Source organism: Sciurus vulgaris (genome assembly GCF_902686455.1).
Source record: "Sciurus vulgaris genome assembly, chromosome: 12".
NCBI classification, from domain to species: Eukaryota; Metazoa; Chordata; class Mammalia; order Rodentia; family Sciuridae; genus Sciurus; species Sciurus vulgaris.
In genome coordinates, this window is record NC_136473.1 from 95552642 (window position 1) to 95568456 (window position 15815).

At 38.9% G+C, this 15815-nt stretch overlaps 1 protein-coding gene across 2 annotated transcripts in view; it reads right to left on the reverse strand.

Annotated features, from left to right (window-relative positions):
• The window catches only part of LOC306642179 (cytosolic phospholipase A2), a 106120-nt gene that overhangs the window by 12356 nt on the left and 77949 nt on the right, over positions 1-15815 (reverse strand). For both annotated transcript variants that reach the window (XM_079107740.1, XM_079107741.1), the window contains 2 exons: positions 13253-13501; positions 8204-8388 (listed from right to left, as the gene is read on the reverse strand). In XM_079107740.1, coding sequence (XP_078963866.1) covers positions 8204-8388; positions 13253-13501 — 434 coding nt within the window. The remainder of the gene's footprint in view (positions 1-8203; positions 8389-13252; positions 13502-15815) is intronic.

A 15815-nucleotide genomic window follows, 5' to 3' on the forward strand; every position in this document is an offset into this window, starting at 1 on the left:
TCCATTTTCTAGGCAGAGGTGTCCTTGAAGCTTTAGAGTTTACAAATCAGCGGGGAGATAACCAGGTATAGTACAGTGAGCGGGAGGTGGGAATCGTGATAGACAAGCCATGTGCCCGGTTTTGCCCAGCTTATAGAGCTGCCTCAGCTTGCTGGATGACCCAAGGTGAACTGCACAGCCACTGGAGCTCAGCAGGGAACAGATTATTTTGGGGGGTTTACGATATGCAGCGACACACCCCTAATCACACTGTAAGGATTTAATAACGCACAGGGACTGAGCTGTTCAGTGTGGCTCCCAATCCCCCCTTATCCAGAGGTCATCTGTTCCTTATTTTCCACCTCCATAAAATAAAGATAATACTAGAACCTTCTCCACAGGACCACTATGAAGATTAAATGAGATAAAACACACAAAACCCCCAGTAAGTTAGAGTCAAAGAAAACAAGTACCTTTAACATAGTACCTTAAACTCAGAAAAACAGACATATCATTCAACTCTCACTGATCTTAATGCTTCTGGAATGGCATGAATTTTAAATTTTAATTTTTTGATCAACTCTCTCAATCCAATTTACAAAGAAATAAAAATCCAGAACAAAAGATTTAGTGGATATGAAAACACTGCTTCATAAACTGTCGTGCTAAGTATTGGTAAAGTTTTGCCCCCAATCTTGTATATGTATGAGTAATTTCTTGTTTGAAACTTGAGAAAACTTATCACTAACCCCTTACCTCTCCTTCAGTTGTATTAATCAGCATGTTATTTCTTGTCTAGCACTGTTCACAATCATTCACCCATGATTATTCAACATCAAAATAAAACCAAAAGTTCATACTATGAAGCAACTACAAGAGGGCAACGAAGAGAAAGAGCTTTCTAGTGTTTACAAACATGACTCAAGGCTGACCAAAGATGCGTGGATGTGCAGAGGGAGAGGAAGAGGGAATTACGTGAGGGAAGAGTTGGGCTATTTTTAGGGATGGGGAAGGATGGAGACTTTCCCTTTTCCTCTGTGATCCCGACGTGGAAAAGATTAAACACAATGACTGCAGACTGATTACAGCATGGAAAACCCGTCTCCTTTCTGATGTCTCGTTCATCTCTGGAGGGACTGAGAAATGATGACCCAGACTATGAGTAAAGCCTTTAGTTCACAAAAAAGAGTTTTAGAAGAAGGTGGTGAATAAAAAAAAAAAAAAAAAAAAGGTTGCTGCACCACAAATGTTAGCAATATGCCAAAACTGTGCTGTTATCAGGATGCATTCCTGTTGCTTGAGACCTGGGCGACTTCTCCTTTCCACAGACTCATTTATGGAAAATCTGCATCACACCAACTAAAACATTTCTCTGGGTGGGGGGAAATTGGACTGTATCCTTCAAAGCAATACATGGTAAAATGTTTGTGCTCATTTTAAAGTACTAAAATGTGATTAAAACATCTTGAAAAGGGGCTGGGGAGATAGCTCAGTTGGTAGAGTGCTTGCCTTATAAGCACAAGGTCCTGGGTTCGATCCCCAGCACCAAAAAAAAAAAAGTCTTGAGGGGAAAAAAAATCTAAATGACATAGAAATATGCCCAAATCATAGTGGGATTGGCATACTAGCATACACAGGCCACTTGATTTGATTTATTTATATATGAACATTTAGTTATCTGTATAATTACATATAGAAGCATACAAATATATATTTTAAAATGTACGAAAACCTCTATCTATATATGAGGTTTTTACTTGACTCTTCATTAGAGGAGATGAGATTTTTATCTCTGTACAAACCCTGGATATGTTCTTACTACTGTGAGATATTTTCATGATATAAAACTGATTTTCAAGATTGGGAGAGGGATGTTATAATAATGTAATCTTTACTTTTTTAAAATATTTTAAGTTGTCAATGGACCTTTATTTAATTAATGTATTTTTTTATGTGTGTGCTCAGGATCGAGCCCATGATCTCACACATGAGAGGCAAGTGCTCTACCACTGAGCCACAACCCCAGCCCTAATGTAATCTTTAAAACAAAGGTATCTCCACCAGAAATTATCAAAGCAGCTATTATAATAGACAACAGGAAACTACAACTTAGAATTCACGGTCACTCTCACTTCCATTAAAAGACATGCTGGGATTGGGCTTCAAGAACTTCATAATACAAAAGGCATGAAAAGAATTTTCTATACTTAATGATGTACAGAGTGGATGCAGCACTTTGAAATTGTTACTGTTTCTTCTTTGTTAACAGGTTACTATAAACTCACAAAATCAATGTTAGAGAACTCAACGTTGGGTATATCTACTCATCACAAGACATCGGATCCTAAATGGCCTACATGGGTATAATGGGTTGAATGGTGGCTCCCTAAAAGATAAGTCTATGTCCTAAACACACAGGTCCTTTGAATGTGACCTTACCTAAGGGTCCTTTGCAAATGCAATTAAGTTAAGGATATTGAGTTGAAATCATCCTGGATTTATGAGTGGGCCCTAAGTTCAATGACAATTCTTCTTAGAAAAGAAAGAACACACACACACGCGCACACACACACACATACACATAGAGAATGGTCATGTGAAAACAGAAACGGAGATGAGAGTAATGCAATGTCAAGCCACTGAACACCTAGGGCTGCCAGAAGCTGGAAGAGACAGGGAATAATTCCCCCATAGAGTAGCCCTGTTGACACCTTGATGAGACTGTGGGCCTCCAGAACTGTGAGAGAACACGTTTTTGCTGTTTTACACCACCAGGTTTGAGGTGATTTGTTACAGCATCTCCAGTAAATGAACACAAAATGCCCATCTGCAAGTACGACATTTAGAACTATACAATTCCCTTATTAACTATGGTGGATTAGTGTCTGCAAAGCTGATGCTTAGACTGGTTTGGCCATGATGTGACCCAACCTAAGAATTATAAGAAAAGCATATACAGGGATTCTTGAAAGGGTCTTGCCCTCATGCCGATAAACACATAAGATTAATGTGGAAAATACATATTCTGTTCCTTTATTTACAGGTTTTAATGAAACTTTGACCCTGATTGAAATATGGGAGATAAATTTAATTTGTGAAGTTTGGCTCATTTCATTGTCCTTCCTTATTTCTTCATTCTCTCTTCCTCTTCTCATCCTTCTTTCCTTTTCCTTTTTTTTTTTTTTTTTTTTTCCTGTTCTTTTAGAGAATAGAATCCATTGTTCCAGCTTCTGGTCACTACTGAGCATTAAGAGAGCACTGCAAAGTGAGCCAGCTAGTATATAGCAATATGATATAACATAATCTATGGAATAATAACTTAACACTATTCTCTCTGACTGGGCACAGTGGCACAAGCCTGTAATCCCAGTGGCTGGGGAGGCTGAGGCAGTAGGATCCCAAGTTCAAGGCCAGCCTCAGCAATTTAGTGAAGGCCTAAGCAACTTAGTGAGACCTTGTCTCAAAATAAACAATTAAAAAATGGGCTGGCATGTGGCTCAATGGTTAAGCACCCCTGTGTGTTCAATCCCTGGTACAAAAAAAAAAAAAAAAACTGTAAAATTTAGTAAGAGGAAACGGAAAAATTCCCACTAGTAAACTCTGAATTCTTCTGTATTCCTAACTTACTTGCCCTACTTGCCCTTCAATAAGACCCAAAGACCTATTCCCACTAAGTTATCATTCTGCTTATTTTTCAGACTTGAGTATGACTATTCTGGCTTATTTCCTCAACCAACTTATAAGACAATGGCCATCACAATTGTCATTGGATGAACACTGATGGTAAACTAATTTGCATGGTATATATGTAAATAACTAAATGGTTAACAAAAAGGAACTTGATAAACGAAGCACAGAGCTACTTTTCTTAGATAAATTAATAGGGATAATATCTAGAATCATGAGACTCTATATCAGACTAATATTAAGGTGCTACCTAATCTAAAAAAAAAATCATTAACTTTTGAGGTCAATTTCAACACAGATGTAACACAAGCGGTGGTTGCCTTTCTCAAAAACCATGATTTTCATCCTTCTGTATCTTCCTGATAAAAATTGAGATTTAACTATACTTATGAAATTCTAGATCAATAAATATGAAATAAAGTCAGTGATTGTAACTTTTTGCCAAACATTAATGTTCTATGCATTTATGAAAAATAATGTCCACATCTAGGTTTCAAAAACAGAAAATGATTCACTGTTAACCTACTAATATCATACTGCTAATATCCAGTTATTATATTGGTACTTTTCCACTCCTATCAAAAAAGAACTTCACATAGATTCTTCACCAATTTTCAAACCTACTATACTACATCTGAAGTAAGTATACTATTTTAGCATTAGATATCTTATTTGGCATTAGATTTTTCACATGTCAGATTTTCACATGGACCAAGGGATACACCAAATAAACACAAAACAGATCGTTGTGCCCCATAATAGTGATGTGGTATGTGATAAAGGAAGCATCAACAAAATCATGTTGAAAAAAAAGCCTAAAGGGGATTGTGTTATTACATGTCCAATATATTTAGAAATATCAATAAATTTAAATATTTTTAACAAGTAGCATAAAAAGAAAAGTATCATTCCATATGTAACTCACCTTAGTGAGAAGTATGAATTTTAAGAATAAAACCAATAGAGAAATCATTACATAAGTGCTTAAGGTAGTAAGTCACCAGCAATAAAAACAATCTTAATGCAAATGATGCATGAAATTATATTTTCAAAAATATGACAAACTTCAATATCTTTACATTGTAAAATGAATATTTAATAATCAATAGCACAGCATTAACAACCCAACTGAAAGCTATTTAAAAACATAAATATATAATAGGTATAACAAACTATTTAGTCTCTTAAGCAAAGAAAGAAAGTCGAAGCAAAAATATGGGGTTTTTTTTCCCTAACATACACAGAATTTTTTGAACTTTGTCCTCATTATATTTTCTCTCTTTTTTTAAAATGAGAGCTCTAGAGTTATAATAGTAGTTGTTTTTTTCACGTCAGCAAAGATGTGTGAACCAGGACTCACATATAGAGACACAGTAATGTAACTGGTGCATCCTTTATACAGAGCAATCTGGAAATGTTTATTACAATCCCTAAGTGGATATGTACCTAGCAGCCAAGTTTAGAAAATAGTAAAAGCTTGATTAAAGATTCACACGCAAGGAAGGATGTTAATTATAGAAAAAAATGGCAAAATCATAATCTAAAAGTTAAAAAAGAATAATGCTAAATAAAATCCTGCACATATGCATGCAGAGATCCTGTATCTTCTATTATGTATCTTATATATATATATATATTAATATGTATATGTTAATCTATCATCATTTGTCCTTGTAATCATGTTGGGGGTTGTTGTTGTTTGCATGTTTTATTTTTGCAGTGCTGGTGATGGAATCGAGGGCCTCTTGCCTGTTGGGCAAGTGCTCTACCCCTGCACTACAACCAGAGTCCTGTAATTATGTTTGTTAAAAACTATTTAATAGCACAGGGAAATGATCACAACATGGCTATAAGTAGAAAGAAGCAGAATGCAAAACATTATCATGCGCACATTCACACAAAGAAAACACAAAACTCTAGTAGCTGTTATCTAGAAGTACTCAGAGGATATTCCACATTTTCATGTATTTTACGAGTATGTATTCATTCATCCTTTCTTTCTTTACTTTTTTTCTTTCTTTCTTTCAACAGGGGATTTCAGGGTTTATTTTTATTTTTATTTTTATTTTTTTCAAGTTGCTGAGACTGGCCTCAGACTTGGACTCTTCCTGCCTCAGTCTCCTGCGTGGCTGGGATTACAGGCCTGTGTCACCCTGTCCAGCGATTCTTCTCAATCACGAATCATGAATCGACATTTTAAAACAACTCCAAAGCATGCATCTTTTTAGTAGCACACAGTGGTATTCTAGGCCCCCTCCAGTATCAACTCACTGCACTAGAGGAGCTGTGATTCATGTATAAAATGACAACTTTGACCTCAACACTCGTGTTGGTGAAATGAATAACACAGTGTCTCCCGCCACCAGACCCGCATCCTGTCGTCACCTCCCCATTGTTCCTCCTGGGTCATCGAATTCCGCTCTCGGTGCTCACAGTTGACCGACTTGCTGGGGTTAGGGTACATAACCCTTCATTTTCATTCTTCTCCCTCTGTGTTCCAACTCATCCTACTTTCCACTTTTAGTTAATCATCCTAAAATTCCAATTTCATGACGCCCTTTATCAGCTGGAAACCCTCCACCGATTCTCTATGTCCTATCATCCAATCTTAAATTCTCCCCTAAAGCCCTCCTAATGGGAATTGATTATCTGTCCCTTCCCATCAGATCACTCCAGTCCCTCAAAGGTGTTCATTTGCATTCTACTTCATATATTTCTCTGTTGACTCCAGGATATACCCACCTATTCATATCCTGATCTTCTATAATATGAATAATTTGTTGATAAGATCTTATCTCACCAATCCTTGTTTCCTTGTCTGAATCATATCAAAAGGCTCAAAAAAGATCAAATATTGAATGCATTTTGAAAATGTGTGATTTTCCATATATTTAAGACTTATTATTGTAATCATTATTATTAGTCTCGTCTCAAGAGCACCTTATTCACAGTATGATAGAAAGAAAACCAGATGTGCTACCAGAATCCAGGGCATCACTAACTCCTCCTGGCTGGGAGATGGTGGCTTGTTTCATTTCATGGCTTTGAGTTTCTGTTTCCTAATCTACACAATACAGATGAAAACTCCATCCCTCTTACAGCAATTCATTCATTCACTTATGAAAACTTCCCTATATACTCACAATTTGGTCAGCACTTATTAGGCAATTATGATGATTTAAATGAAACAAATGCACACACATAGCCATGTTCTAGACCCCGATAAGCTCACTGTGGAAGCAACATAAATAGAAACAAATCCATAGAATAAACCCAAACAATTACTGCATTAGAAGATTGTGCTAAGTACTATGAGCTATAACTATACGCATGGAAGTCAAGAAAGGTAACTTTTTTGAGGTGCAGGGGATCTCACTCAGGGTCTTATACATGCTAAACAAGCACCACTGAGCTACATCCCCGGTCCTAAGAATGATGGTGGCATTTGATATGTGTCTAAAGAAAGTTTAGGGTTTCTACGCTGAAGGAACAAGTGGCGTCATGTCTCACATGGGTGAAGCCACAATGCTGCTCAGCAATCTTTCCAGGCAAGAAATCTTGCGTCAATCAGAATTTTTTCCTTTCTTCCCTGCAGCTAACTTTTATTCTCTCCACACTCCTGATTCCACTGACCTTCATTTTATCCTCAAAAAAAGACCTTGTCTTCTAATTCCTATAAGTTTGAAATCATCAGATGACTATTCTTTTAACTTCCCTTCTCTGTGCCTAACAATGAATCTCCCCTCCTCTCTTGCCCTGATTTAGACATTTCTGTATTACATTCCACCACATCCTTGTTATCTTCTCCCTCTCTCCATCCCTATAATCTTCCCTAAAATGTGACTCTATTACATATCTCATCTCTCCACTCTCCAATACCATCTTCTGCATCAGTGACTTCTAGTCATCAATATGGAAACTCATCACACAAGTTCCTTCTGTTAAGACAGCCTTCCTATTCCACACACTCTCTTGCAGATCCAATCCGTCCTCTTTTCCCTGGACTTGGTATAAAATCATCTACACTTAACTTCCACTCATCCCTCAAACTTCTCCAGTCTGATTTCTTCCCTCATTTACCAACCAAAACTACTCTTGTTCAGTTCACCAGGGACATGGTGTCAAATACCTTCAACTGTTTTCATAACTTCCTATGTTCTTCCTTCTCCCTTGATATTGCTTTCTTCAAAGTGCTATTTTATGTCTACTTCTCTTCTAAGCTTACCTTCTCATGCATGGTTTTATAAACCTTTACCTGCTTACTCCCAAATCTCAGCCTAACTTCCCTTCTAAACATCACTTCCATTGTATCATTCTTGACATGTTCAGAAGCCTGAACTTGATTGAGTTCACTGGCCTCATCTAAACACTTCTTTATGTAGGGAATGATTGAACCACATCTGTATTTTGAGGAATATTAGTCATAAAACTGTAGAAAACAAGTTAAAGGGATAAGAAACTGTGATCAAGAGAACTAAGAGATCTACAGGCTTGTAGGAGAATGTGGTAGAGAGTGGAATACTACAAAAAAACTTACCTTGAACGGGGGGCTAGTATCGCTTGGTCTTGCAGAAAAGTCGAAGGAGATGATAAGATCGACACCCCTCTGAGGTCTCAGGATCAAGGGGTAAGGCAGGTTAAATGTGAGCCCACTGTCCACTACATGAATCTTTTTACTTTTTACATCCAGTGGCTCATATATTCGCTCAAATTCATCTGGATCTTAAGCGAAGAAAGAAGAATTAATTAAGTGATCATTTGACATTATGTAAGGTATGAAAATGTTTGTTTTAAATTTGAATCAGAATTCCTTATGTTTTTCCTTCAGGGTTGGAGACAATAGAGCTGAGCATGAGTCTAACTTTGACAACTGTATAAGTTAATTACCATCTTTAAGTCTTAAATTCCTTCATCTGTAACATCAGGATAAAAGTAACTATCAAATAAGGCGGCCAAGAGGATTTAGTGGAACTATGCCTGGAAAGAACTCGGCTCGGGGCCCCAGCCTTGACCTAAAGCGATGACCTCTTTATTGTTTTATCTCCCTTTACATAGGTCTTTACTGGTTGCAAAACATTTCCTCATACATGATCCTACATGAGGGTGATATAACTGGCGAGAGGCACTCTGAGCAGATCCCACTATACCCCATCTCACTAGGTGGATGCACATCCCACTACAAGATCAGAGGCCAAGAAAGCAGCCCAGCCAACCCACTCCACACGTGTATTTTCTGCTGCTGAGCGCTGCATGGGTTAGATACAACTCTGCTCTACTGGAGCTTGTGTTCTGAGTACACTTCCAATAAGTCAGTAAACAAATAGGTGGGCAAGACAGCTCAGATAGAGACACATACAACAATGAAAATAACAGACAGAAATATACTAGGAAGTAGCCAGTTGGACAGTGAGGAGAGCTCTCTCTGAGAAGAAAAACTTGAGCTGAAGTAATGATAGAGAACTGGTCAACTAAAGAAATGGAGGGCAGTGTTGGAAGGGAAGTTTCCATGGGGTGGAAGATCTAGTGGCTAGTACAGCAGGAGAATGAAAGGAAATGATCAGGGGTCTCAAAAGCATCAGGATCTAGGGATTATTAACTTTGTGGGGGAAAAAAGGAATACTAATACTACGCTACTCTTCACATATAAATATGGTGCTCCTAATTCACTTCCTAAGGGAAAAAAAATGATTGGAACAAAATTGGTTTGAATTGAACTGAATGAAATGCCAGGCATCTGCTTTGCTGTCTCCTTGTTCACACATTGTTCCCACATGTCTGTAAAGACTGCTAGCCAAGCTCCAGGGAGCCTGTTACAGAAGAACAGACACTCACAGCAGACACCAGTCTGCTTTGAAAGTACTGTATTTGAGGCACCTTTAAGAATCACCTAAACTCAACAGAATATCCCATCTCATTGGGAAGAGGGAGATAGAGTTGTCAATTTTTCCAAATGTATTTGAACTTGGACCCAATTTATGGTATAACAGCTACTAAAATGTCATAGAGTTAGATAAATGCCACCATGAAAGAATATTCTCCAATAATTTAGAACATACCACTTTCCAAAGGTGTGAATGAGTTAATCAGATTTTCTGATAGGTATGAAAATTATAACTGTGTTTTATAATTATGTGACATTTCCATAAAGTCATTCTGCTGTGGGTATTTATGATTGCCATTTTACAAACACATCACACAGATTCAATTTACAATGTCTAAATATTTGGATGTCTGTGTTTTGAACTCTGGCCTAAATTAACCATGCCTTGATTTCTTATTCCAGCTGGTATGTGTCACTGTAAATAATATAAACACAAAAGTAAACAGGAAAGACGTTATGTAACTAAACAAATGGCTACTCCAAAATCAGTTTCTACAGATATTAAACTATTTTGCAGTAAACTAATGAGGGGAATTTTATCATCTTATTTATCTTACTTTCTGCAAGGCACAAAATAGCACATTTTTTCCCCCACTTAGGTTGAGAGACTGTTTTAAGGCACTCAAATTTTAATTTGTAGAAACAATCACCATAAGATAAGCTAAAATGTAAGATTTTCCATCATAATGTCTAGATTAGATTTTAAAAGTATCTATTTTTTTGGAATGGGGGTATGTAAAAGTAAAGAACAAATAGCTTAATTAATATTTTAATTGTGGCATTTTAGCTGTATAATAAATGGGAATTTTAGTGAGGACTTTTTGAACTGGAATGATAAGTTTGTAATAAATCTTTTAATTTTAATTCCAAACATATAACCATTCTAAAACTTGAAAACAACAGGAGATAAACAGGATTTATCTTAGGAAGAAACTTGTCTGGAAAAGTACTAATCCATTCAACTAACTCGGTCTAAAATGCAATTATTTTGAGCAATTTTGGTCTGTAAACAATAACACTGAGTGAATTTGATACAGAACTGACTGATTTTTTTCTTACTTTTTAGTACCCCATAAATATTTTCAAATGGATAAATATGAAATGAGTAAAATGTAATTTTAATGAGGTACAGATTAAGAAATGCAAATTGCTTTTCCAAATACCATTAATTTAAAATAATTTGAGCTAGAACATTTCAAAACATATCAAAAAAAGAAATTTTCAGTGTATATAATACTGTCATTTGAGATGACTGAAATTTTTTATTTTCTTATATTACTTTAAGAAAATGGCTCATAACTCTTCTTTCCAATGGCATCAAATGAAAAAAGAGTCTGACAAGATGATGTACAATTGTTATTCTCCAAACATTATAGAGAGGGAAAAGATCTACATTTCATCCATAACCTTAGTCTGCAGCTTTATTCTCAATTAAGGTTGCTGTATACTTGCTGGCTTACACCTCCATCAGGATCAGAACTGCTGGTTTTTAGTTTTACTTACTTTTCTACCATTGTTAAACACATTATATACATCCGTCCATGAATCAAAACTTCAAGGAAGGCTGATCAAATGATTTTAACCTTTATAAGAGCAAGGATGACATCTGTCTTGTTGAATATTAGATCCTGAGAACCAGACACTTCGTACTTTCTTGTAAATACTGCGTGAATGCAAGATTGAATGAAGGAAAGAAGAGGAAAATGCAGAATGATCTGAAAGAAAGTAAGAAAAAAATGCTTCCTAAGGCTGCCAAACTTGGCTCATAAAAATACAAGATGCCCAGTTGAATCTGCATTTCAGATAAGCAACAAATAATTGCTTCATCTAAAGTATGTCCCAAGTGTCGTATGTACTACAGACATATTATTTGTATACAGCATGCTTCAAAATTTAACTGGGAATTCTCCAGTTTAGCTGGCAACCCTAGTGGCACCAAATTCACATAAAATATTGCACAACTACCAGGAAGTTGTTAAAATGTGGAGGATAGAACATGTGCCGTGCAAACCAGAGAGGAGTGATGTTGGCAGAGTGACCACGTAAGACAGATGCAATAAAGTCTACAGAAAAAAAACTTCCATTCTTACATCAGCAAGACAATGACTAACAAAACCAAGCAGGATGACGTGTAACAGAAGGGAAAGAAAGGCTTAGGAGCAAGGTCACGAAACTGGTGTCCAAATCCCAGATCTGCTGAGCCGTTTTAGACAGAAAGGATGGAATTATTTTCTTGGATCTTCCTTTTCTATAAAGGGAAATAACTGGATTCTTTATAGATCTCAATGCTCCGTGAGAATAATGTGTTTTGTAAAACCCAACATCATTTATCTATAAAGTATAAGTTTCTAGAAAAAACACTCTTAATTGGTATTGCAATGTCACAATCATGTGCCACAAAACAAGAAAGGAAATGTCACTGGTTGCAGGTATTTCTAGTTTGGATGAATTTTAGAGTATACATTCACTTTATCACAAGTAGACTTTTATTATAATTGATATGAAAATCTGGATTACAAGTATATAGTTGGACATGCCTTATATCCTGGAGTTTAATACTATGAACAGAATACAAAATACAGTGAGTTTGTATTCCTCTGGTTCAACTCGTGGTCCCTTTCGCAATCCCCCTGACAGCCAGACAACAAATAGAAACAGCACTGCCTAATCTAACAACAAAATCTAAACTCATCTCTTCATTCTCACAAATACTTTATAGACATGACACAAACAAAGGGCAGTAAAAAGGGTTTTGAAACATCCCATTTCAGTTTTTATAGTATCCTATCAATGTCCCTGAGGCAGAAACAATTGAAAAATGACATTTGCACAATTTAGGGAAAGACAATAGTATTATTAAGTAGAAAAATTTAAGATGATGGGATCATCAGGAGAAAGACTATATATTGCTTAGTCAGCAAAGAAAATTTACCTTTTAGTCTATAACCCACACAGAACTGAAGAATGTAGAGAATTCTTCTTGGGGATCTGGCTAAGTGACAAACCTGAAAAGTGACTGCATTCTTCCCAGGTGGCTTTAAACGTTTCCTAATCTTTCTGAGAGCTGGAGAGACAGATTCTCTGGTCTGCAAACACTGGCTAACTCAACTCCTCCCCAATCCCTGGGCTGCAGGTGCTCCTCAGAGCAAAGGCTCAGCGCAAAGGCTGCCACATTCCCACGGGCTCCAGCTCCTGAGACCAGGCCAAGGAGGATCACCCACAGGACTGGAGGGAGGAAATGAGGCAGAGGCCATGTTTCTGCTCTTCCTTGCCAGGCACTGTTGTGGAGGCGTTTGGGGATAGTTCCAAAGTGGTTTTGGATTCCCTCCAGGAAACCAGGCAAGAGCTTGCTCCTTGAATCCTTGGAACAAATTTATAAGCACCTAATTCCCACTTTAAACCCCTAGTAGTTATCAAGATAGAGGGTTTCCTATTTTCCGCCAGTGAACCCTGACCAATACCAAACACATCTAAGGTCTTGCTCTATATTTCAATGAACATTTTCTAGATTGACATGACTAGGCTACTTCCTGTCTGATGTAATTTTCTTCTTCAAAACAAACCAAAACTGCAGTTTAGAGCCCTTTACACATTAAATGCATGTTCTTGTAATTAAGTATAAATAAATGTTAATGATTCTCTCTGCAGAAAAAAAAAAAAAGTTCTCCTGAATTAGTTTGCACTGATTATATTTTGCAAGCTTACCTGCAACAGCTGCATCCAGCTCATCATCATCATCATCGAAGGATTCCTGTGTGGTAAAGTCTCTCAGAGGAGACAGTGGGTAAGACGTATTGAGGTTCAAGCCCAACATGAAGTTGTGCACCTTCCCAGCACGGCCTTCTCTGGTATTGAATAAAGCTGAATCACTCACCAAGGCCATGATCATACGATGGACCCAACTTGCTTGACTATCATTTTGATATTCCCTTTCAGCATCTTCATTTTCAGTACCTAAGAAAAAAGAAAAGATCATCACACACACTCCAGAATGCCTTCTTTAAAAAAAGAGATCTTGGGGAGTTTCAAGATGGCGGCCTAGAGGGTGGCTGCATTTCATGTTGCTCCAGGACTCAGGATTCTAAAGAGGAGAAATTGAGAGACTTGGGACCAACTCAAACCAGCCGGGTGAGTCTCTCCCATTGGGGAGGCGTCCCGGATGGGACGGTGGTCCCGGAACGCAGGGAACTTTGTGAAGTAGAGCTGCCAGCGAGACGCCCCTCCCCCCGCTAGAGCAGTGAACTTGGACAACTGGGAGCGCCGTAAAGGAGGCCGCTCAGCACAGCGCTGGGACTCGGAGCAACCACTGGGGCTCTGGTGGCTGCCCAGGGGAGGAGCGGCAAGGAGAGCTGTGTGGACTCAGGACACCGGGGCCGGCCCTGAGGAGGAGGAGGAGGAACGTGGCCGCTTGGATTCGGAGTGACTGCACCAGAGCTATGGGCAGTTGCCAGAGGAGAAGCTGCATGGCGAGCTGTTTGGACTCAGACCACTTCTGAACCCCGGGGCCTGCCCGGAGGAGTAGGAGGAGGAGGAGGAAGAGCGCGGTGGGTCGTGTGGACTCGCAGTGACTGCATTAGAGCTCCAGGCGGCTGCTCAGAGGAGGAGGCGAGTGGTGAGTTGTTTGGACTTAAAGCGACCGCTCCTGAACACAGGGGGGCTGCCGGGAGGAAGAGCGCGGTGGGTCGCTTGGTCTCGAGTGGCCGCACCAGAGCTCTAGGCAGTTGCCCAGAGGATGCGTGCAGCGGGTCACGTGGATTCAGAGCCACTCAGAGTGACCGCTCCAGAACACCTGGGGGGTTACCTGGAGGAGGAGGAGGAACAGGGAGGGTCATTTCGACTCAGAGTGATTGATTGCCCGGGCTACGGGTGGTTGGTGGGAGGAGGAGGCACGCAGTGAGTTGCTTGGTCTCCTAGTGACCGCACCGGAATACTGGGCGGCTGTCTGGAGGAAGAGGCGTGTGGCGAGTCTCTGGGACTCTGAGCGATTGTACGGGGCCCCAGGTGGCTGCTCAGAGGAGGGGCCGCATAGCCAGGTGATTAGGTGCAGAGCAGGGTCCCAGGATCTAGGAGGCTTCTTGGTGGAAGAGCTGCACAGAGACAGGCTTAGGGGCGGAACAAAGGTTCCAGGACTGCGGGAAGATTCTCTGAGGAGGGGCAGCCTAAGGAGATTCATCAGCGAGACCTCCCCACCAGGTGAGTCTTCCCTGCCAGATGAGGTTTCCCCACAAGGACGGTAAAATCAGAGACACAGGCCCAAACAGGCCTTGCCTCAGCCCGCAGCCTAGTTCCCCTTTGGATGACCATTGGTCAACAAGTGGAGGCACCTCTGCCCACTAGCAGGGAATATACCCCACCTGAAGGCCACCACTCCTAGAGAGGCAGATTCCTTGTAGAGCACCACATTATCAACATCCTCCAAGACTTCAGCCTACTGAAGGCTAAGAGGGGATATATATAGAAATCTTCAGGGACATTGTAAGTCAATAGAGGAAATCTGCAATATCTCAGCGGTCCACTGATACCTGAACAATATGAGAAAACAAGGAAAGAAAATGCTGCAAACAAATCTAGATGTTACATCAATAAATCCCAATGAGAGCATGGCAGAAGAAATGACAGAAAAGGAGTTCAGATTGTACATAATTAAAATGATCAGGGAAGCAAACGATGAGATGAAAGAGCAAATGCAGGCATTGAATGATCACACCAATCGACAGTTAAAAGAGCAAATACAGGAAGCAAAAGATCATTTCAATAAAGAGTTACAGATATTGAAAAAAAAAAACCAAACAGAAATCCTTGACATGAAGGAAACAATAAACCAAATTAAGAACTCCATAGAAAGCATATCCAGTAGGATAGAACACCTGGAAGACAGAACCTCAGACATTGAAGACAAAATATTTAACCTTGAAAACAAAGTTGAACAAACAGAGAAGATGGTAAGAAATCATGAACAGAATCTACAAGAACTATGGGATATCATGAAAAGGCCAAATTTAAGAATTATTGGGATTGAGGAAGGCTTAGAGAAACAAACCAAAGGAATGAACAATCTATTCAATGAAATAATATCAAAAAATTTCCCAAATCTGCAGATGAAATGGAAAATGAAGTTCAAGAGGCTTATAGGACTCCAAATACACAAAATTACAACAGTCCCACACCAAGGCACATTATAATGAAAATGCCTAACATACAAAATAAAGACAGAATTTTAAAGGCCGTGAGAGAAAAGAACCAAATTACATTCAGGGGGAAACCAATA